General features: G+C 39.2%; 1 protein-coding gene across 1 annotated transcript in view; it reads left to right on the top strand.

Moving 5' to 3' along the window:
- Positions 1 to 24570, top strand: part of kcnq1.2 (potassium voltage-gated channel, KQT-like subfamily, member 1.2) — a 180383-nt gene that overhangs the window by 29906 nt on the left and 125907 nt on the right. The window contains exons 9-13 of the mRNA XM_063003118.1: positions 293 to 424; positions 3142 to 3298; positions 5216 to 5242; positions 9510 to 9560; positions 9663 to 9774. Of these exons, the coding sequence (XP_062859188.1) occupies positions 293 to 424; positions 3142 to 3298; positions 5216 to 5242; positions 9510 to 9560; positions 9663 to 9774 (479 nt within the window). The remainder of the gene's footprint in view (positions 1 to 292; positions 425 to 3141; positions 3299 to 5215; positions 5243 to 9509; positions 9561 to 9662; positions 9775 to 24570) is intronic.

Raw genomic sequence — 24570 nt, 5'->3', positions numbered from 1 at the left:
GTCCCCCAGGTGGGGCGGTCTAGGTCCTTTCTGTGTGGAGTTTGCATGTTTTCCCTGTGTCTGTGTGGGTTTCCTCCGGGAGCTGCGGTCTCCCACAGTCCAAAGACATGCAAGTGAGGTGAACTGGAGATACAAAATTGTCCAGGACTGTGTTTGACATTAAACTTGTGAACTGATGAATCTTGTGTAACGAGTAACTACTGTTTCTGTCATGAATGTATGTAAAACATGACGTTCAAATCTAATTATTAAATAAATAAATTAGGAACAAGGCAGTTTGTCTCATTTGCAGACGTTGTGGCGATGTTATGCATGTGAGAAACCTGACGGCTGTCCGGCTACCTGGAAGATGTACGTGCTGACGGACGACTACATTCCCATTATAAACTCTGAAGACTCCAGTCCTGGAAACTTCAGAAAACTCGTGAGAACAATGCTTTTTTCCTGACTTCTGAAAACTGGCCTCTCGTTTGTATTGTGTTTATTCTTTTGTGTTCCCGTCACTTGTGTTCTTGTCATTGTGCTTCCGGATGGGTATCCTCAGTAAACGACTATAGTAGGTCAGTGTAAAGTAAACCTCTGTGGAGTTTGCCGTAGGTCCATTCATGTGCACACCTGCTACAGGTGGAGTCACAAGGGTGTGTTGGGCTTCTAGAATTAGGTGTGTTCGACTGACCTAGATCAGTTTGCAGTACATCTGCTTTACAGTAGTCAGTCTCTTTCAAGATTTAATCTCAGCAAACACATAAATGAACACACTGTATTGGACTTCTGGGGGAAATTTCACTTTTGTAGTGATTGGCGGGAACTTGCACTGTGTAGGCTGAGGTTTAATATTGCTGTGCGGCCAGGCCACTCCAAAGTCATGGGACGGGCAAGAAAAGAATAAGGTCTCTCACTAGCTGTGTTCCTCCTTCACTCCCTTTCTCTGGACACCCATTTGACCTCAGTCTCCTTTTGTCTTTGCTACACAAAGCCGCAGTCAGTTGAGATGATGTCACGGCCACCTCATTCCTGGGAGCAAACCTTTGTGTAGCGAAACAACAACAAAAACATCTTTGTGTTGCTCTAACTCCAAACATATTTGGAGAACCTCAGTCACTTCCACCTCTTTCTCTGCATGGGTGTGGGACTGCTCTTTGCTTCATGAACCAGCTATTCATTTCTTACTTATTTTGAAAACAGTCATTCACTAATGAATGACTAATGTTCTCCTTCTTTGGTAGTGTCGGTTGTTTCCTTCGTTTGGTCGTTTTGAAATAAAAGCCTGTTTCTCCATTAGTTTAATAAAATAAAACTTACTGAAGATTTCATCATTAAACATGAGCTGACCACAAAATGTCAGAAAAGAAAGAGAAGATGATAGAGTCTGATATGGGTTGATGGTTGAATACTATAAAATATTAATGAAATTCTCCCAGAAGGGCACATTTACATTTCATATTAGTCTGCCTTGACCAGGCTACCATGAATGTGTTTGGTTCTTTGATGCATGATGCAGAAATGTTTAGTACTCTTTCACACAGAGGAAAACAAAGCCAGCTATATGATGGCCTATGTTTAAATCAGTTTGGTTAAATGAATCATTGCTGACTGGTGTGTGTGGCATTTAAAATGATTTGTTGACTGTGTGTGACGAATCAGTTGCGTCACAGCTGAACAAGTTTGAATTTTGTATTGAGGACCGTGTAATAAAATGCATTAAATTGAATTGATAGAAATTAGGCATTTCTTTCTTATTTTAAAGTTTAGACAGATTTTTTTCTAATGATAAGACATCAAATTCTTGTATAAATAGTTGAACAAAGACCACAGATCACTTGACTCTTTTAAATTGAGGCAAACATAATGGACATAGAGGCGGCACGGTGGCTTAGTGGGTAGCACTGTCGCCTCACAACAAGAGGGTCCTGGGTTCGATCCCCAGGTGGGGAGGCCCGGGTCCTTTCTGTGCGGAGTTTGCATGTTCTCCCCGTGTCCGCGTGGGTTTCCTCCGGGTGCTCCGGTTTCCTCCCACAGTCCAAAGACATGCCACCAGGCTAATTGGAAACACTGAATTGTCCTATAGATACCTAGCCGCTAGATGTACAAACCAGTGCATTGTAGTGCCGGTCCCAAGCCCGGATAAAATAGGGAGGGTTGTGTCAGGAAGGGCATCCGGCGTAAAAATTGTGCCAAATCGATGCGTGGATCATGATCCGCCGAAGAGCTGACCCCGCAACCGAGCGGGACAAAGGCCCAGGAGAAGAAGATAATGGACATAGAGTTAGTTTCAGTAATCAATTAAGAACCAGACTCTTCTCTGTTAAACAACTTAGCCCCAAGCATGTAATTCTTAGATATGTTTTGGTTAAAAACATTTAATGATCCATAAAACTGTATGGTCCTGGATTCCATCCTGTAATTTTCAGTACAAATGGGTTTACCCCAAGGACTTCCTCCATTTCAATACATGCATAAAATGGATTGGCTATTCTAAATTGCTCCTAGGAGTTAGTGAAGAGGTGATTAAATCATACTCTGCATTGAATTGACACCTTGTCCAAAGTGTATCCCCCTGTTTACAGGTGTTTCAAGATTCATATTATTATAAATCTATTACGACGAATAAATAAATACATTAGGAATACCTCAGATAACCAGATTTGTTCTAGTTTTGGTAAAGGAACTAAATAAAAGATGAAAAACTACATAAGTATAAAAAATACAAAAGGCATAATACTTTTACAAATAACCTTACACACTGTGTAAGCTTAGATAAAATCATATGTTATGCCATTAGGTCTCTGAATGTAATGTGCAGATCCTTATTAAAATCCTGACAATATTTATCTATTGTATTTGTAGCGTTACATATTAGTAGAAATTTGATTCTCTTTAAATACTTAACGTCTTAGCATTTTAGAAATTCTACATATGGCTTTTATAATAATGATTAATTAACTTTTTTTTCAGCAAATCACAATTTGGCCTAGGGATGTAACTGCTACATAAGTGTTCTAAAATCAAGAAGGTTATTCAGTGTTTTGCATGTTTCCAATAAAGTAGTTTGTCATGTGTAGTTTTCACAGTTTTCATGTACTTCCGGTTGATGCTCTACCTAACCATCATTCTCTTATCTGCATTTTGCTGTGAGCACAGAGCAAGCGCTACAGACGGAGACTGAAGTCAACACGTGATAACGGTTCTCTGGGAAACGCAGGAGAAAAAGCTCTGTCCATTCCTCAGATAACTTATGATCATATCGATGAAAAGGAGGACAAGCGAGAAGTGCCTTTCTTTCTAGAAGAACCCACAGGTATTAGCCCTGACCATAAATAAAAAAAAAAGAAATCAGTAATTTACAGTTAACTAAAACAACCCAAAAACATTGTTTGTAATATGAAACAAATATTTTTATTATGTTAGCACAGCTAAATTTAGTTCCAAATGTTTTAACCCAAACTTTCTAAATAATATATTTGCAGTTAATTTTACAACTAACCTATGGAAGAAGTACACAAAGTCTAGCTAGCTAATTTTTGCTGTTGCAATTGTAGGTGTGAAAAAATGTGAGGACGTATGTTGTGGCTTCACATATATTAGGATTTAGCTGTCATTTAAAAAAATATATTTAACTGTTTTTTTTTTTTACTAGTATTAAGTCTGTTTTACACATGTAATGTGTTTCATTTAAGGTACAAATAATTAAACATTTGGAGACAGTTTAGATCAAACACTGAGTTTTATGCAGATCAAACAAGCAAATTAGAACCAGAATGTTTCATACACGATGAATTCGGCAACTTTCAAAACACTGAGGCAAAAGGGGAAAAACAGTTAAACAGATAAAAGAGTGCCCGACCGTGGCCATTTTCCACACTGGTGATAGATGTCATTTTCCATATGTGACTGAAACACATCCTGTAGAACAACACACTCCTGCAAAACAAATCCACGCCCTTATACTGTTAATAAGGCTGTTTAGCTGGCTTTTACAGGTTCTTCCTGTCGAACGGCTTCATCATAAAAGCTGAAACATTTACAGACTCCCCAGCAGAGAAACCAGTTCTAGGAGAAAAAAAGTCTAAAAAAAGTCTAGTCTTCTGAAGTCTAATTAGTTTAGAGGAAAGAGCTAATAACACATGACCATATGTCTGTAAGACTTTGAACCCTAACCAAACAAGTAAAAAAAAGCTTCCTTAAAGATGAATAATGTTGTTGCTTAGGCAAGTGACATTTAAGATGCAGGGCGATCTTGCTTCATGAGAAACTGCATAATAGGACAAATGTTTTCACAGTGTTTGATCAAAGAAAGATTATAAGAAGTGTAACGGACTATAGCACACACAGTACACACAATGAGTGCAGTAGATATGATCAGCATAAAGACCTGAGTTACTTTTATAAGGGCCAAATCATCAAGAGCAAAAGACTGGGTTGAAATATCTCTGAAACAGCAAGCCATGGAAAAACCTGCTTGTTTGGAAGCTGGTGTCAGAGTGCAGTACCTATCGACAGTGGTCCGAGGAGGGACAAGACAAATGGCCGATACGTTGTTGGGTGGCTAAGGCTTTTAAGCCAGGGGACATAAAAGCTTTTGGCATTTGTAACGGGCCATCAGAAGGGTTACTGTGGCTCAAATTGCAGATTATTTTAATGCTCGTTATGAAGTGAATGTCACAACACAGTGCATTGAACTTCTCTGTGTATATGGGGCTGCATAGTCGCATAGTGATGGCACCAGGACGCAATGTAGGACTATCCTTTTAAAACATAAGAAGTTAAAGGAACTGCTGGTAATGTCCTGATATCTGATATCACAGAACATAAGATGTCTGGTGGAGTCCATGTCTCGGAGGGTCAGAGCTGTTCTGACAGCATATTAGATGGGTGGTCCTAATGTTTTGGCTCGTCTTTCCCATAGATTTAAATGTCGATTTAGTCACTTTCCATTAAATCTCTAGCCAGTTGAGAAATCATTGACTGAAGCTCCTGCCATTCATGTGCCAGTAATAAAACCTTTTTTTCAAGTGAATTAGATTTTTTGGTTTGTCATCAAGGACAATTCTGCCTGCTTATAATTTTTATACATGTGGTCTGGAAGCATATGTACACATTTTTCACATATCGATGTAGATTTTCCTTTAAATTGTCCTCCATCTGTGTATTTTATCTACTGTTATATTATGCTATACATTAATGACTGATCGATTCTCCACTTTTACCACTGCAGGCATCACCAAGGTGTACAAACAGACAGGTGAGTTCCATATCTTAGCTGAACTACTGTTTATGTATGCTTCACCAGTTTGTGCTTTCATAATGTCTGTAGGCATTAGTAATTACGTAGTTTTAATAAAAAAATATTATTGCTCTTGGCTAATATTGACTTAAATACATTTTTAAAATTATATGCTGCCAACTGATAGAGACGATGGGGGATTTATAATGTTAAGGGTATCAGTTAGATGAAATGTCTAGGTCCAGTGATTGTTGGGTTTGTTGTTAAGAAGATACATTGACCTCAATCCAACTGAATACCTTTGGAATTAATTGGAACATTAGTTAGTAAGCAAGGCCTTATCCAACATTGCCTGACCTCACATATGCTCTTTAGAGTTAAAGGCCATGAATTTTGACAGAAACACTTCACAATCTTGTGTAAAGACTCCCAGAAGAATGAAGGCCTCAGAGGTCTGGGTGTATGTGAGAGGCACCTCCAACAAACACATGGTCTTATCTTACATAAGTACAGTAGTATGTGATTTGGAACTCACCTAACAATATTAAAACTTACCTTTGGCACAATAATGCTTAAGAATGTATCATAATGGCAACCTAATGTGTACAAACCCAAAACAGACAGCAATGGTTTTTATTATTTAATTCTTTATTGAATTGAACCCAGTAAAAAACAAGATATATAATGTTTCAGCTAATTAGTGAGTGTTCTTGTTTTTGTGAATACTGATGAGCCAAAACACTAGGACCACCGTCCCAAAACAGGCACAGCAATGCCTATTTTGTAACAATGGTGCATGTCATAGTCAGGGATATATTAAATGTTGGATTTATTGTAGTTGCTTGTAGTACACGTGTTGAATTCAGCAGACTTTACTAAGGGCCAAATTATTATGACCAAAGTATGGACAAGCCACAAACCACTGACAGGTTGCTGGACAGCCAAGACACATTGATGCAAGAGAACGTGAAGTCTGTGGTGCCTGTTACACCCAAGAGAAGGGCTACTGTGGCTAAAATTGCAGATAATTGTAATACTGATAATTAGGTGAATGTGTCACAACTCACAGTTCATTAAATCTGTCTGTGTATTGGGCTGAATACTTGCAGGCCGGTCAAGTTGCCCATGTGTCGGTGCAATGAAGAAAGGTTGGCTGGTCCAAGATCATGTGGACAGCTGGTGTGAACATTTGCTTTGCAGTGCACAGAAGTTGAAGAACCTGTTGGCACCAGATACCACAGGATTTTTAAAAGATGTCTGGAGTCCATGTCTTGTTGGGTCAGAGCTTTTTTAGGGGCATATCAAGTTTGTTGTCTGAATGTTAAAACTCATTCCTGTGTAGCAATGGAACAGTGGTAGCCTAGTGGGTAGGACTTTGGGCTATTAACTGAAAGGTTGAGAGTTTGAATCCCAGCTCTGCCATGCTGCCACTGTTGGGCCCTTGAGCAAGGCCTGTAACTCTTTCTGCTCCAGGGGCGTCATACAATGGCTGTCGAAACAAGCTGGGATATGCGAAGAAATAATTTTGTTGTACTGCACACCAGTATATGTATATATGACAAATAAAGGCATTCTTCTTCTTCATTCTAAATTTCATAGCTGCACCATGCACCATGGCCACTTTTTTCCTTTTCTTGCATGATATAACACTTCAGCTACACAACAGTCTGGAATCCTCAGTGTTGTATATTTCTCTTTATAAGCATACACACATTTTCTGTTGGAGAAAGGTCTAGACTCTGTTGTGTACGTATTTACTATAAAGCCATGCTGTTGTTACACATTAAAAAAATTATCTATTTAAAAATAACAGTTCCAGAATTATTGAATTTTGTGTTCTTAAGGTTGGTAATGAATAATAGTGTGACACTGCGGGTGGTTGTGGAAAAATGCAGATAAAACTGGACAACAGCAAGAACGTCCCCTGAGGCTAACCCATGGTCGGAAATAAAACTGGCCATTATCATGTTTGCTTAACATCTGGCTTATCTCACTGTAATTAGACGGCTCCACTGGCCTGAGAGAATCATTAAATGGGTTGTGGCTTTAGGACCCTGCTGCCACTAGGTACTGGGTATGTTTTTATTGGCTGTGGCACTACAAAACTAAACGTGTTTGTGCAAAACTGGGGAACTGGTAATAAAATTGGTTTGTTTTCTCAAGTTCTCTCTCTCTACTTCACTCTGTTTATTTTTCCTCTTCATAAATGTGCCCAGCTATATCTCTCTAAATTTATTTTCCAAGTTTATTTACCACCACCGCCATTGTTAATACTCTGACACTATGTGGTAGGCAGTGTTAAATTATTAGCTGGCACTTACTCACATTGGACACAAGAAGAAAAGAGTAAGATTTTAGACTTGAGACTTAAAGCATTTCTGTCAAGTTATGTATGTAAAAGTAGCCAAAACCTGTCACAGTATTCCATGATAATTGTGATTTTATGTACAGTGCCAGGAGAAAGTATTTTCTATATAAAACAAAGATGACCAGAATAAATATGAAATGCATTTTTTTGCATTTTTCCCAATTTTTCTCCCAATCTAATCGTATCCAATTACACGATTACATTACTCTTCCTCTCTGCTGATGCTGATCTCCACTTCCGATTGAGGAGAGCGACTGACACACGCCCCCTCTGACATGTGTGCAGTAGCCGACTACATCTTTTCACCTGCACAAGTCGAGTTCATCGATCATGGATCAGCTTTGTGTACGGAGAGCCACACCCTGATCAACGCATTATTCCTCGACTCTTTGCAGGCGCCACTAACCAGCCAGCAGAGGTTGTAACTGCATCAGTTATGAAGAGTTCCTATTCGGCTTCCCACCCTGTGAACAACAGCCAATTGTTGCTCATGTAGCCGCCCAGCCCAGCCGGATGGCAGAGCTGAGTTTTGAACCGATGGCTGTATGTAAAAGTAATTGGCCTCTTAGTCAATGTAACATCCTATACTTTGCTATGTCATTGCATCTCCAGCCCTACAGAGGGCAACCTTATTTGGACTTACTTCTTCTGTTAATCATGTTCTGTGTACTTCCTATAAAATGAGTCTATTTCCTCATATACTTTGTCAGCCCAGTGTAAGTTCTGAGCCTTGGTACCTTGCATTAACTGGTCTCATTTTGTGTGATATCTGGACTGGTTTAGGACTTGTATGTTTGGTAATTACTTTTCATTTTATATTGACCCTGTCAATCACATAGATCACATAGAGGTCATTCTATTTTTATACTATTTGTTTTTGAGATGAGGATGTCCAGCAAGCTCATCATCAGGCGTCTGTATACTTTTGGCCATAGAGTAGAAACCACCTCCTTGTTTCTACACTCACTGTTAATTTTATCAGCTCCACTTACCATATAGAAGCACTTTGTAGTTCTACAATTACTGACTGTAGTCCATCTGTTTCTCTGCATGCTTTGTTAGCCCCCTTTCATGCTGTTCTTCAATGGTCAGGACCCCCACAGGACCACCACAGAGTAGGTATTATTTGGGCGGTGGATGATTCTCAGCACTGCAGTGACACGGACATGGTGGTGGTGTGTTAGTGTGTGTTGTGCTGGTATGAGTGGATCAGACACAGCAGCGTTAATGGGGTTTTTAAACACCTCACTGTCACTGCTGGACTGGGAATAGTCCAACAACCAAAAACATCCAGCCAACAACGCCCTGTGGGCAGCATCATGTGACCACTGATGAAGGTCTAGAAGATGACCAACTCAAACAGCAGCAATAGATGAGCGATTGTCTCTGACTTTACATCTACAAGGTGGACCAACTAGGTAGGAGTGTCTAATAGAGTGGACAGTAAGTGGACATGGTATTTAAAAACTCCAGAAGCGCTGCTGTGTCTGATCCACTCATATCAGCACAACACACACTAACACACCACCACCATGTCAGTGTCACTGCAGTGCTGAGAATCATTCACCACCTAAATAATACCTACTCTGTAGTGGTCCTTTGGGGGTCCTGACTATTGAAGAACAGGGTGAAATCAGGCTAAAAAGTATGCAGAATAACAGATGGACTACAGTCAGTAATTGTAGAACTTCAAAGTGCTTCTATATGGTAAGTGGAGCTGATAAAATGGACAGTGAGTGTAGAAACAAGGAGGTGGTTTTAATGTTATGACTGATCAGTGTATGTTGATCATTGTAACTATTAAAGAAAATCCTTTAATCATATAGATTAAATATAGACATATAGTTTTCTTCATGGCTTTTTTTTCTTTTACTCTCTTTTTCTTTTGCTCTATTTTTTCCTAATGCATGCCCACAGTCCGCCAGCACTCATGGTCTTCTTTCACTCTTAGCTGCCCTGCTTCTCCAGGTATCATAAATCTGTTCTGTCTTTCTTTTTACATTTCTTTTTACTGATTATGGTTTTAAAAATATTGTATCTGTATCTTATATCTTCTGTGCATTTTTATAGTTAAGAAAAAGCCAGACGGACCTGCTGACATCTCGCGCACTAGCAGCCTGGTGGATGACATGGACTTTTCCACTGAATATCTCTCCCTCCCTGTGGTGACAGATACTTCACAGTGAGTAGAGCAGATCACTCTATGTTATCCTTTATGCATTTATTCATCACTCCAACCAGTGTAAGCCATTAATTATGTGTTCTGTTTGGTGGTCCCACTAGACTATATAGTGCTTCTAAATAACTTTCTGGATTAGTGGTGTGGTGAGCACTTCAGAACCTGAAGTAATGGGCTTTTAGTGCAGTCTGTTGTGCAGTATATAAAAGAAGGGCATTCACAGGTGTGAAAGCCATGCATGTCAGTTGATACCTGGATTATGTGAAGTGCCTATACAGCATTCTTTTCCTGGTGTGCATCTGTGACTCTTTTATTGTAAACTGTTTTAGGCACATGTCCTAAAAAACATACTGCGTATAGTTTTGGGCCCTATATTGTTGCACCAGTTTGTCCTGATGATGTGCTTGTGGTTTAAAAACATTTAGTTGACTGGTGTAACTTGTACGTTTACTCACTGACTGAAATATTTTAGTGACTCAATGCTTATGCTACCAGGAGTTAAAATTAATGGGATTTGACAGAAAAGTGTCAACATGTGAAGACAGTGGGAAACAAATTGAAGACACTGGATTAACCACATCAAACTTCATAAGGCATCTAAAAACACATCCTAATAGGTTTGTTTATTTCACGCTAGTCGCTTAGCGGTCATTCCATCTGTATAAAATGCAAATGTTTTCCATCTCCTCATCGTAAGCTTACCGTGTGATGTGTTCATCTTCAGATTCATAGAAATAAAACATTCCTACTGGTGTTTTTTAAGTTCTCAAGCAAGTTATATAAGATGTAATCAATAATCATTCATTTTCACTTTACAAAACAAAAATGATACTGCAAAAAGAGATGTCATGTTTCAGTGTCATGTGAGTAAATGTGTTGGATTTAAAAAGAGAAGAATTGCTTACTGTAAAAATACAGTTGTATTTTGCACATGAAGGTAATCTGTTGTGTTTTTTTTCAGTCTGAACGTATATATTAGTTGATTACTTTTATTCGACATTTACCATATATGTTTTGTGTACAGTAGACCCTTGAGTTACGAACGGTTTACCATACGAACATTTTGGGTTACAAACGATCAGGTTAAACTTAAGGTACGAACGGATTACGAACCAAAATTCGCGAATTACGTGACGTCACGAACAAGTTGACTCCGAGCGTCTCTCTCTCTCTCTCTCTCTCTCTCTATATATATATATATATATATATACGTGTATATATATATATATATACAGTATATACAGTGTATCACAAAAGTGAGTACACCCCTCACATTTCTGCAAATATTTCATTATATCTTTTCATGGGACAACACTATAGACATGAAACTTGAATATAACTTAGAGTAGTCAGTGTACAACTTGTATAGCAGTGTAGATTTACTGTCTTCTGAAAATAACTCAACACACAGCCATTAATGTCTAAATAGCTGGCAACATAAGTGAGTACACCCCACAGTGAACATGTCCAAATTGTGCCCAAATGTGTCGTTGTCCCTCCCTGGTGTCATGTGTCAAGGTCCCAGGTGTAAATGGGGAGCAGGGCTGTTAAATTTGGTGTTTTGGGTACAATTCTCTCATACTGGCCACTGGATATTCAACATGGCACCTCATGGCAAAGAACTCTCTGAGGATGTGAGAAATAGAATTGTTGCTCTCCACAAAGATGGCCTGGGCTATAAGAAGATTGCTAACACCCTGAAACTGAGCTACAGCATGGTGGCCAAGGTCATACAGCGGTTTTCCAGGACAGGTTCCACTCGGAACAGGTCGACCAAAGAAGTTGAGTCCACGTGTTCGGCGTCATATCCAGAGGTTGGCTTTAAAAAATAGACACATGAGTGCTGCCAGCATTGCTGCAGAGGTTGAAGACGTGGGAGGTCAGCCTGTCAGTGCTCAGACCATACGCCGCACACTGCATCAACTCGGTCTGCATGGTCGTCATCCCAGAAGGAAGCTGACGCACAAGAAAGCCCGCAAACAGTTTGCTGAAGACAAGCAGTCCAAGAACATGTATTACTGGAATGCCCTGTGGTCTGACGAGACCAAGATAAACTTGTTTGGCTCAGATGGTGTCCAGCATGTGTGGCGGCGCCCTGGTGAGAAGTACCAAGACAACTGTATCTTGCCTACAGTCAAGCATGGTGGTGGTAGCATCATGGTCTTGGGCTGCATGAGTGTTGCTGGCACTGGGGAGCTTCGGTTCATTGAGGGAAACATGAATTCCAACATGTACTGTGACATTCTGAAACAGAGCATGATCCCCTCCCTTCGAAAACTGGGCCTCATGGCAGTTTTCCAACAGGATAACGACCCCAAACACAACCTCCAAGATGACAACTGCCTTGCTGAGGAAGCTGAAGGTAAAGGTGATGGACTAAACCCAATTGAGCTCCTGTGGTGCATCCTCAAGTGGAAGGTGGAGGAGTTCAAGGTGTCTAACATCCACCAGCTCCGTGATGTCATCATGGAGGAGTGGAAGAGGATTCCAGTAGCAACCTGTGCAGCTCTGGTGAATTCCATGCCCAGGAGGGTTAAGGCAGTGCTGGATAATAATGGTGGTCACACAAAATATTGACACTTTGGGCACAATTTGGACATGTTCACTGTGGGGTGTACTCACTTATGTTGCCAGCTATTTAGACATTAATGGCTGTGTGTTGAGTTATTTTCAGAAGACAGTAAATCTACACTGCTATACAAGTTGTACACTGACTACTCTAAGTTATATCCAAGTTTTATTTCTATAGTGTTGTCCCATGAAAAGATATAATAAAATATTTGCAGAAATGTGAGGGGTGTACTCACTTTTGTGATACACTGTATATCATGAGCGAACATTCGGACAGCGGACTGTGTTTTTCGGTATTGTCTTTATATTTTGTAAAATTCAGTATTAAAATGGCCCCAAATAAGGTGCAGAGAAAGCGTAGTGGTGAGAAAATGAACACATCTATTACATTTGTTGCTGTATAATTACTAGGGATGTCCCGATCCAATCTCAACGATCGGAATCGGGGCCGATCAAGGCATTTTTTAACTGATCGGTATCGGCTTTACTAAGGCCGATTCTAAGCCTGATCCTTTGTTTTACGTCAACATGTCCGCTGTGTGGAAATACTTTAAATTGGAAAGTGAAACAAGTCCAACAGCGAAGTGTAATGTCTGCAATGCGAGCGTTTCACGAGGCGGTAGGAGCAGAGCTGCGTTCATTATTGTAGAATTTTACTATTTATATGGTGTGTGAGTCAAGGATCACTCCGGTTTACAAAACAATGTAGTTTAATAAAGAAATACTTGCTTAATAAAGAAATAAATACATGGTATATTCACAAATTGTCGGAAGCATAACACTTTATTAACTTCTTCTGTTACGGTACCGAATAGCGGACAGCTAGAGTCATCGCGTTAGCCAAGCACGCTATTCCATGCACTATGGAAGCCCCAAAGGGTCAAAACACACTCACTTCGCGTAGAAACGTCCATCAAACCATTGTCACAATACAACCACAGAAAATGTTGTTACAGTTACAACACGCATACAAGTACGGTGGCTCATAAGAAACAAACCAGATATCATTTAACCAAACGATCTACAATTACTACCAATTTGATACGGCACCTAAAAAATAAACACTCATTTATTATTATATGATGAAAAGAGGAACCAGCTGTCCGCTAACACGGCAGAGATGCTGATTTTTCTCAAAAAGAACCTTCACTTCATTTTGAGTGTTCTAGTTTTACTACTACAATGCTGCACTAAGTTTGTTTACTTTTATTTTGTAAAAATAAAAGAACATTAAGCAATAGCTTGGATGCAGGCAATTTTTTTCCTACAGCACTGCAGAGCTATTCAGTTGTTAAACATATACATTGGATTAATTTGAATAACTGTAATGTACTTGAAGTGTGCACTGTGTGAACAGTATTATCTAGTTCTTATCTAGACAATATCTAAAAAATACAAGTATCGGTTTGAGACTCGGTATAGGATCGGGATCAAAATTAATGATCGGGATCGGGATCAGGAACAAAAAAACGGGACATCCATAATAATTACTCCTGCCAGTAGGTGTCACGGTGTATCAGACAGAGGGGACAGTGAGTGAGAGAGAAGAAGGAAATAAAGAAGGAAATAATAGAGAAATATGAGAGTTATTGTTGTTTCTTGTAGATACATTTTATAAAAAAAGAAGGAAATGTATTATGGTGTATGGTACAGCACACGTACTGTACTGAGATGTGATGTGTGTTTTTTATGTACAGTACATTACTACTGTGTGTTGTTGTTTATTATTATTTATTACAGTAATGTCTATTCTATAATTTAAGATTAAGGGAAAATATACTTGTATTTATAACAAAAAAGACCTTTTAAGACATAAGAAAGGTTGGGTAAGGGGGTGGTTTGGGAGGTCTGGCACAGATTAATTCTGTTTACATTATTTCTTATGGGAAAAATAGGTTTAACTAACGAACATTTTGACTCAAGAACAGCCCTTCAGAACCAATTAAATTCATAAGTCAAAGGTCCACTGTATATTATATTGACTTAGATTATTGCCTAAATATTTGTAACTTGACTTGAAATTGGGCCTAAAGTCTCTTGACTTGACTTGGGCTTGTATTTTGTGACTTGTAAATATCTCTGGGCTACACACAGCCTATAAATGACCCTTTTTATTAAGTCGGGCTGCAGAGAAGACTATCCTGGTTGACACTCAGGTGCTGGCCCATATGTCTGCTTTGTAGAACCACCAGTGTTTAAATTCAACCTGCTATGTTTTTATGAGCTGCTGTTTTTGAGGGTCTAGTCACATAAAATTGTATTTTTTTGCATCTTTTTATTGTAGGCGAAGTGGTTTAAGCCTTTACTTAAATGCTACGTGGTAGAAGTGTAGAACACAAGCATTCATCCTTAAAGTACATTTAAACTGAGCCTCTTTATGCTTTGGTGCCTTTTATTTCTTTATTTTTATTTTTATTTATTTCTTTTTTTTATTAAATCTTTTCCCTTTTTCTCCCCCTTTAGCGCATCCAATTGTTCAATTTGCCTCGTGCTTCCTCTCTGTCTATGCCGAACCCTGCCCTGACCGAGGAGATCGAAGCTAACCCATATCCCCTCCGAAACATGAGCAGCAGCCAGATGCATTTTTGCCACCCACACATTGACGAGTGTTGTGCCACCTAGCGTTGCATGCGGAGAGACACACCCTAAGGGCACTCTTCCTCATCTCCTGTGCAGGCGCCTCTAATCAGCCGGCAGAGGTCGTAATCGCATTCTGACAGAGAGAGACCCACATCCGGTTCTTTGTCCCACCCCCCCCAACTGAGCAACCGGCCAATCGTTGCTCATACAGCCACTCAGCTTCGAACCGGTGAAGCAGAGCTGGATTCGATACTACATACTCAGAATCCAGCCCTGGTTGCAGCGTGTCTTTTTACCGCTGCGCCACCTGAGCAGCTGGTGCCTTTTATTTCTGCTAGAAATATATTATATGATGTCGTTTGTGTCTCATATAAAGTATCAGGGTTCTTAATTACCTTCATGCTTTTAGTTAGTACATGAGCAAATCCCCACCTGGGTCATTTTTGACTGCTATCTTTCAACAATTTGCTGATCTTTTAACAAAATATGTGACCGAGGGCATTCAGAGTGCTCTGTGTACACAGAACTGTGCTGGAGGTGTTAATAACTTGCGTGAGAAACGTAATACCAATGTTTGTAGGAGTGCAAGTAAAGGGCTCTTTTGGGGGCAATAATGTTGATGTTTCTGTTGACATTATAGTGACTAACATTATGTATAAGATGTTTTGACAGGTTTATTTTGTATAGAGTTTTTTTGGAGGGTCAGCATGACCAGTGGTTACATTTGTCTTACTTTATAGCCTGCTACTCAGTTGTTTTGGAATGATTTATTAAAGTGTTTTTTAAAGAGAAATTTTGGTTTAATTTGGTTTCATATTGGTGTATGTTACAGAAAAGTGCATGAAGGTGCTTTGTTTGTTTTGTTCCTTTTTGTTTACCCAAGAGGTCTGGTTATATAGATGTGTAACCATTACATAAGCTTACATCAAGGACCCCCAGTCACCAATTAGCTTTTTGAGGAGGTGGCAGGAAGGACTGACAGAGAAAAAACATAGAGGAAGGCTCTTGTTTTGTAGTTTTTGTTTAGGATCGCTATGATCAGCTGAGCTTTTTGCTAAACAACACCTGAAATAATAGACTATATGATATTGTTTTTTTTAGGAAAAAAATAATAGTGTGGTATATTTTATGCATTTTCTTTCTAATCTAGTATTATCCATTTAACCGATCGCATTTTGCTTCCTCTACTGCTGCTGACCTTCACTCCTGACCAAGGAGAGCCGTGACAAACATGCCTCCTCCACACTTGTGCAATAGCTGACCGCTTCTTTTCACCTGCAAGAGGTGGGTTCATATGAGGATCAGTATAGTCACACATTGCTTTCCATTATCCCCCTTCTCCCACCCATGGACAAGTCAATCAATGTCTGTATTGTCTCAATAGACCGTATCTTAAACTCCCAAATTCAAAATATCAGTTCTCAGTGTTTTACTGCTGTGCCACCTGAGAGCCAGCTTAAACTGCAGTACTAAACGCTAAAAGGTAGCAGGTGTATTTCTGAGACTAGATGGCATAACTGTATATTGTAGGAATGAGTCCAGAGTAACTAAAGCAGACAACTCTGATGCTTTCAAAAGGCCTGACAAAAAAGCCAGGTTATCAATCCAATTATCAATGTAAAGTAATGGAAAAGATTTAAAAACAGTGGATGGGACAGGGGACATATTTGGCAAGGAGACTGCAGGAGAGTGCAGGCACTGTGGAAGGGACTGGATGTGAAATCGGCTGGGTATATGGCTGAGAGGTGAACTTCTTCGCCTTTAGTTGAGATTGGTGGGGTATATGGCTGTGAGGTGAACTTCTTCGCCTTTAGTTGAGATTGGTGGGGTGTATGGCTGTGAGGTGAACTTCTTCGCCTTTAGTTGAGATTGGTGGGGTATATGGCTGTGAGGTGAACTTCTTCGCCTTTAGTTGAGATTGGTGGGGTATATGGCTGTGAGGTGAACTTCTTCGCCTTCAGTTGAGATTGGTGGGGTGAATGGCTGTGAGGTGAACTTCTTCACCTTCAGTTGAGATTGGTGGGGTATATGGCTGTGAGGTGAACTTCTTCACCTTCAGTTGAGATTGGTGGGGTGTATGGCTGTGAGGTGAACTTCTTCACCTTCAGTTGAGATTGGTGGGGTATATGGCTGTGAGGTGAACTTCTTCACCTTCAGTTGAGATTGGTGGGGTGAATGGCTGTGAGGTGAACTTCTTCACCTTCAGTTGAGATTGGTGGGGTGTATGGCTGTGAGGTGAACTTCTTCGCCTTCAGTTGAGATTGGTGGGGTGTATGGCTGTGAGGTGAACTTCTTCACCTTCAGTTGAGATTGGTGGGGTGAATGGCTGTGAGGTGAACTTCTTCACCTTCAGTTGAGATTGGTGGGGTGTATGGCTGTGAGGTGAACTTCTTCACCTTCAGTTGAGATTGGTGGGGTGAATGGCTGTGAGGTGAACTTCTTCACCTTCAGTTGAGATTGGTGGGGTGTATGGCTGTGAGGTGAACTTCTTCGCCTTCAGTTGAGATTGGTGGGGTGTATGGCTGTGAGGTGAACTTCTTCGCCTTCAGTTGAGATTGGTGGGGTGTATGGCTGTGAGGTGAACTTCTTCACCTTCAGTTGAGATTGGTGGGGTGTATGGCTGTGAGGTGAACTTCTTCGCCTTCAGTTGAGATTGGTGGGGTGTATGGCTGTGAGGTGAACTTCTTCACCTTCAGTTGAGATTGGTGGGGTGTATGGCTGTGAGGTGAACTTCTTCGCCTTCAGTTGAGATTGGTGGGGTGTATGGCTGTGAGGTGAACTTCTTCACCTTCAGTTGAGATTGGTGGGGTGTATGGCTGTGTGGTGAACTTCTTCGTCTTCAGTTGAGATTGGTGGGGTGTATGGTCAAGAGGTGAACTTCCTTGCCTTCAGTTTTAATTCCTTTAGCTGAATCTCCTTCGCAAGCTCCATTTTCCATTTTATCGTCCACCTTCTGCTGCTCTGCCCTTTCATTAAACTTCATCTCCAAGCATGCTTACTCATCCTTACCCGAGCCTCATCTCTAGACCCATAATTGACATCATACAGTGGAAGCATTGAACACACAACAATAATTTGCTACAATTATAACTGCACTAAAAAACGAGATGCTCTTTTACGACATCAAAAACAAACTGATGACAAAAACTCTACATACCATATTAACCAAACAGAATTTTCTTAGAGCTGAATATGGGTCACTCAAACATTGAACCTAATTTTTTTATTACCTGGAATTATTAATATCCCGGACGAGCCCCCACAAATGTTACAACTTCAAGGTGGCTTTAGGGGTAAATGGAGTCTCAAACGTTTAATGGTTAGTAGGGGGAGAAATGTACCCAGCTAACAAAGAAAATCACAAACAAGTTATTTTATTTTTATTAAATGTGTAGGGGGTAAATGTTATATACGATATTCACAGAGTTCGATATTTGCATGATGGAAACTGGACCAAGTGCATCACTTAAGGAAAGAACATAAAACATAATCAATATGGCCTATCTCAGTTTTGTAACTTTAAAACAAAACAAAACAAGCAGTACAGAAGAGCTGACTACACTATACTTGCTCTTTCCAAAAAAAAACTAAAATACATGGTGCAGGTCCTCTATTCTCTACCTGATGTATCTACAAAAAGAGAGCGTACCTACGTGGTATAATGTATATATGTGCCTCTGCTTACCGATCCAGTATCAAGATAATAAAAACAGCAATTATATAGTCTTTACTGACTTTAGCTGTTATTAGAAATTGCTGATTGGAAAAAAGATCAATTTCCATGGCCTTATACAACAACTAGACAAGATGATGAACAGGTTGTGTACTTAACAGTAGCTTTGCTTTGTGCTTATCCTCTCACCTACCAGGTTTTTAAACTTGAATCCACGCCTTTTCAAAAAGCTAATTGGTGGCTGGCAGTCCTTGATTTCAGCCCATGTGATAGTTTGCTGATCATATTTTGGAACAAGCAGCAAAATAAAAAGACTAAAATTAATGTCTACATCCTTAACTAGATCAACTTTAAAGAGACAGATAATGATAAATTTTGAACATATTCCAAAAAAGTTGTGACAGGTGCAAATTAAGATCGGGAACACTGTGAAATGTTAAAAAATAGCCTGAAAACAAGGTCAGATGTTAAAGAAAAATGAGAGTTTTCATCTGCACTGAATCTTTCAGCACCAACAGTTATTTAGTTCATTTTTCTGGCTTGGAATGATACAGCCAACAGAGCAGGGCTACAAAGAAACACAAGAAACAAGATTTATTGCTCAAAGTTTACAGTAAAACAGATACAGTGGACTTTAGGACATTTTATCATTACAAAAAGAATTAAATCCTACACAGCTTAGAGTTAAGTAGGTCATTGTTAGTTCCCACCCATGATAATAAAATAATATATTATTTGAAACATCTTGAGTCAGTGTTCATTAAATTGATTTAACCAGATTATTTTATGAGAGTGAACATCAGTAGCCAACCATGGCTCTTAAACCTCGGCCCTGCCTAGATACTATGACCTCATTTTCTGGCCACTGTTCAATTTTAACATTTTAGACTTTGCTGGTAAATAGATGGGTGCACGCACACACACCCAAAACACACATGCTGTTTTCCTCTGTAAAGTCAAAATACTTCATAAATGCACTAATCAGTGCTTTTATACTAACAGCAAACTGATGCTGCTATGCCAAACGACTGAGTATTTCTTTATTTGTAAAACCATTATGAAATCATAACTTTTATTTCCAACCTCCTTTACTTTAACATTCAAAGGTTATTTGCGATTTTGTTGTTGTACACCCTTTGGCCACAATCAAATTTTAAAAAACTTTTAATTTTTTTAACAGTAGCTCTAAAACTCTGTTGTGGTGTCCTCTTCTAAAGTACTGCAAAAGTTTAAAAAAATGCAACCAGCACAGGAAGGGTTAAGACCTAAACTCATTTCTTAAGCTAAATGCAAATCCTCCTTAAAAATAATCGCTTTATACCACACAAGTTTCAAAACACTGTGCACATTGTTTCATTCTGTTCTCTTATACAACTAAATAAACAGAAACTCTTCAATAAATGGATTGTTAAAGCAATTGTATTTGCTTAGTTTATATTTATTTATTAAACATCCATAAATACAGCCCTAATTACCATGTGTGACTTCACTTTACTCAAACTTGTCAATTTGTTAAACATATCCATGTGGAAACTATCTCCATTAACAATTTTATATGACACCCGTGTCTGCACAGTGGTCAATAACAAAGCCTGTCAATTTAAAGGGAAGATGTAATTGGTCATTGTTACTGTGATTTAAAATTGGTCTCTCATAGAAACACTATTATCAAGCCGTCTCAGATTTTATAGATGGCCTGATGCAAAGGGCAGGGTTCTATAATCTAACACTTCACATTCAGACACAAAATGAATAGGCAGGTATGAAGGATTTATTTGCTTAGATTTGTATTAGTTTAAATGTTGTTTGTCAAATTGTGAGTTAATAAATACGATACATTATTATATACAGCAAGTCCTCGGGTTATGGCGGACTCGACATACGGTGTTTTGTGGTTACGTCGCCATTTCCTATAAATTTATTAAGAAAGTCTTGTTCCGTCATTCCGATGTACGCCGTTTGAGACGTAAAAACAAAGTTCGCACGGGAACTAGTTGGCGAGTGGAGCGGACGAATACGAATATTTTTACTGTTTCACTTCATTACTGCACTGTGTATGTGCTCCATGTGAGTGACGTAGATGCTTATGTAGGTGGGTTCCGACTTATGGCGAAAATCACGTTACGTCGCGTCTGTAGGAACGGATCTCCGACGTAAGTCAAGGACCACCGGTATATTATTTAAAAATATCCTAGGTCCTCTCTGAGGGCCCAGAGGTCCCTGATGGTTCCCCTCTCACAGACATGCTGTGTGTTTGTTGCTGACATGCTTTGCTAGACTTCAAAGAATATTTCTAAATGTTTAGCTTCAAATAGCTTGTTTTGAATAAAAGTTAACAGTTTTTAATTGCTTGTTTTAAAACCCATATTAGTTATGTTACAGGTCTACAGTGATCAGTCAAGTGCAGGTAAATAGATGGGTGCATGTACACACACACAACACACACACACAAACCACACATGCTTTTTTCTCTGTAAAGACAAAACAGTATGGCACAGTGACAGAGAGAAAGGTCAGAACACTCTGTATCAAGCCCTTTGAGTCGCTTCTAATATGTATTAGCAGATTTATGACCTTGTAATGAATAAGCCATGTGTGAAGCAGCAAGGAAAAAGCCAATTGTTTCTGATTTAGAGACCTACTCAGAAGCTCAGGCTGTAGTTGCTTCAGTAAGTAGAGATGATAAATGTTTTACATTATTCGCTGTATATCTAATTTGGAAAAAGAAACAGGATATGAAATCATATCCTTTAGAAAGGGAAGAGGGCAGCATGTATTAGTATCTGGAATACAAATTGATTTCAGAACTAAGTATTTGTACTTATTTCTTTGTACTGACTTTTATAACAATACACTACAACATAAAATACACACACATCAACATCTAAAGTGTAAGCCTAAATGTTTAGTTATTTTGTGAAATTCATTATTTTAGTCGAATTACTTTTATACATTTTATTGGCACTTGACTGGTGCAGCAGTAAAATACCTTAGCCCAACTACTGCTGAGATCCAGGGATCTGGGGTTCCAGGAATCTGGGGCCCTATTGGCCAGTAGGGTGTCTGTGTGGACATAATTGGGTACTGTCCAGGGAGGGGGGGCTGTAGGCTGCTGCCAGGCTTAGTGCCAGTCCCAAGTACGGATAAAAATAGTAGGGTTGTGTTAGGAAGGGCATCCAGCATTAATACAATTCAGAATTTCAAAAAAACTATTTTAGTCCCAAAAATCAGTTAAGCATCAGTGCGTACTGTGTTCCAGACTGCTTACTTACATATTAGATCATTATGCTGTTTTTACTATTTTCAACAGTTCCTCCACAGTTACCACTAATCTTTATCCATGTGCCATTTGAAAGGGGGTATGTACCTGGCTTAATGGACTCTCGGTCTATTGCTTTATATTTAAATGCTGAGTGAAGTAGTTTTATTCCTCAGTCATACACCCTTGCTCTGCCATAATTGGCTAACATCTTTCCAGGGTCACTGGCTCTTTCCTTATTTTGTTCATGTTATGCCATAGCTAATCATTCAGAAATGAAAAAATGAAAAAGAAAAACAAACATAGGAAATTGCTGTTATGTATCTGTGAACAGACACTTGGAGTTGTGTTTTCATTTTGTAATGTGTAAGGGGGAGAGGACCTGAGCAACATTGCTGATGTGTTTGTTTGGATTTAAACTTGACCTGCTGTCACATTTTACTATAAATGAAGCTTCCACTGTTTGGATTTTGATCCCCAGATAAGCTACATTTCCTAATTTTGTACACCCATGCACACTTTTTTGTATTGCACACGTTTTATATTATTTTAATTACTGGTTGATTATGTACACTTGTAAACATCATCTCTATTGGTTTAAAGTATGAATATTTACTGTTGTTTAATTTTTAGCCATTGACAATGTCCATCCATAGAACAATATCCCAAACTATTTTTGGTTAATTCATGTGCCATCTTTTTTTTTGCAAATGCCAGTGAAGCAGTGATATTTCTCAGGTTATTTCATATTGTAAAGTCATAACACAGACTTTAACTGAGGTTTGGGAAATCTACACTTCTAGACGCTTTTTGTAAATGTAACTGACAAATAAAAAAGTAAAAATGGTCGTCTGTAGACAGATTCTGTTTATTTAGATCAAGGCAGCTTCACTGTAATTAAGACAGAACCATGACTACTTCCAAAGGCTGTACAAAGTATTTTTTTGCAACAGTGGAATTAAAGAGTGAATGAAATGCTGTTGAAAGAGCTCTGGTGAAAAGAAATCTGGTGGAATTACGGTAATCTCAGATCAATCTTCCAAGCTGAACATCATGAAAGTTTTAACTAGTCCTCATCCCCTCCTGCTAGCGTATCTGTTTACTTTAGTTTTTCTTTCATTTGGCTAAATGAACCCTCTCAGCACAAGTTCATTTGAGGGACAGTATCGCACAAAGATAGGCTTGTAATTAGATCATATTAAAATCCAACTTTAGTCTACGAGTCTGATGAGTTTGAAATGCCAGTGTAGTCATTTCAAACGTGCCATGTTTGTTTATTCACTTTTTGAAGCGGTTTGAGCACGTTGCTTTTTTCAGCCTCTGCTCTGTGGAAGCCAAAGGATTAAAAGTGTTCTTCTTTTTCTCTTTGAAAAGTGTTTTTTTTTGCCCATGCTTATTTCTAAAGCACCTGTATAAATACCAACCCCCTTCCAGTCTGCCCAGCTCTGCTTTCCAGCTCTTGGAGTGGCGTGTTTATCTGTTCCAACTTTGCACCGGCCATAGTACGTGGAGTGTACAGTTTGTGAAGGCATCAGGTTCATGTAGCTCTCTTTTAATTCTCTAATGTGGGTTTGTTCAGGTGGGTCTGGGTGGAGATGAGGAACAGTGCTGAGAGGGAGCTAGTGTTAGAGGGAAATAGCTAGTGTAAAAGGTGCCTTTGATTAACCTGGACCATGGCTTTGTTCCATACAGTACTATAAATGCTCACATAGACATTAGTTTAAGTTAGGTAAGTGCACCTACACAGGGGTGATGGCTTTTCAGCTGACTAGTGTAGAACACTCCTGGAGGGAATGAAGACCTCTTTATGTGCAGTGCAGAAAGGGATGTTAGTCTAGGAGTGTGAACTGAAAGAAGGTTGCTGACAACAAGTATGCTGTCTGTGTCACATCCTACAGCCAGTTCAAATAAATTTTACAACCAGATGAGTTGTAATGTTCTTTATTCAGCTGCTCAGTGCTGCTTTAGACAAATGATATTCAAACTGTGAGAGACAAAAGAAGAATATCTTTTAACCTTTGATGTTGACTCGAAGATTTTTAATAATTATTACTTTGTAACAGCACAAAGTAGACTGTGCTGTTTTTTTTTTTCATATAAAGCCTTAGATATGAATTTATAATCAATAGCTACTGGTCTGATTTGGCATTGTGGTGGCATTATAATATACTGACATACTGCGGTTGTCTTGTATGGTTGCCAAATTTGGGGTTTTTCAGCCAAATTGAGCTTAATTCAAAATTATTTTGCATAATTTGTACCTACCTCAGAAATAAAAGGGCATTCATTATTTAGACAAATAAAAGATAAGCACAAATACAGTATTTTCTTTTCTTTTTTTAAAAGAAATAATTAGGGATGGCCCGATCCGATCTCAAAGATTGGAATCAGGTTTGATCAAGGCATTTTGTTACTGATCGGTATCGGCTTTACTAAGGCCGATCCTAAGCCCGATCCTTTGTTTTACGTCAGCATGTCCGCTGTGAGGAAATACTTTAAATTGGAAAGTGTAACAAGTCCAACAGCGAAGTGTAATGTCTGCAATGCGAGCGTTTCATGAGGCGGTAGTAGCAGAGCTGAAAACTTCAGGACCATAACAATGCCAAGTTCACACTACACGACTTTCTGATTTGCCGGGTACAGTTCACACTACACAACTGAATCTCTTGCACTCGGGAGTCTTTCAGTCGGTGTGTATTTCACACTACATGACTGA

This window comes from Trichomycterus rosablanca, chromosome 1 (genome assembly GCF_030014385.1).
Source record: "Trichomycterus rosablanca isolate fTriRos1 chromosome 1, fTriRos1.hap1, whole genome shotgun sequence".
In the NCBI taxonomy this organism is placed as follows: domain Eukaryota; kingdom Metazoa; phylum Chordata; class Actinopteri; order Siluriformes; family Trichomycteridae; genus Trichomycterus; species Trichomycterus rosablanca.
The sequence above is the reverse complement of the archived record's forward strand: the minus strand, read 5'-3'. Positions and strand labels throughout refer to the sequence as shown.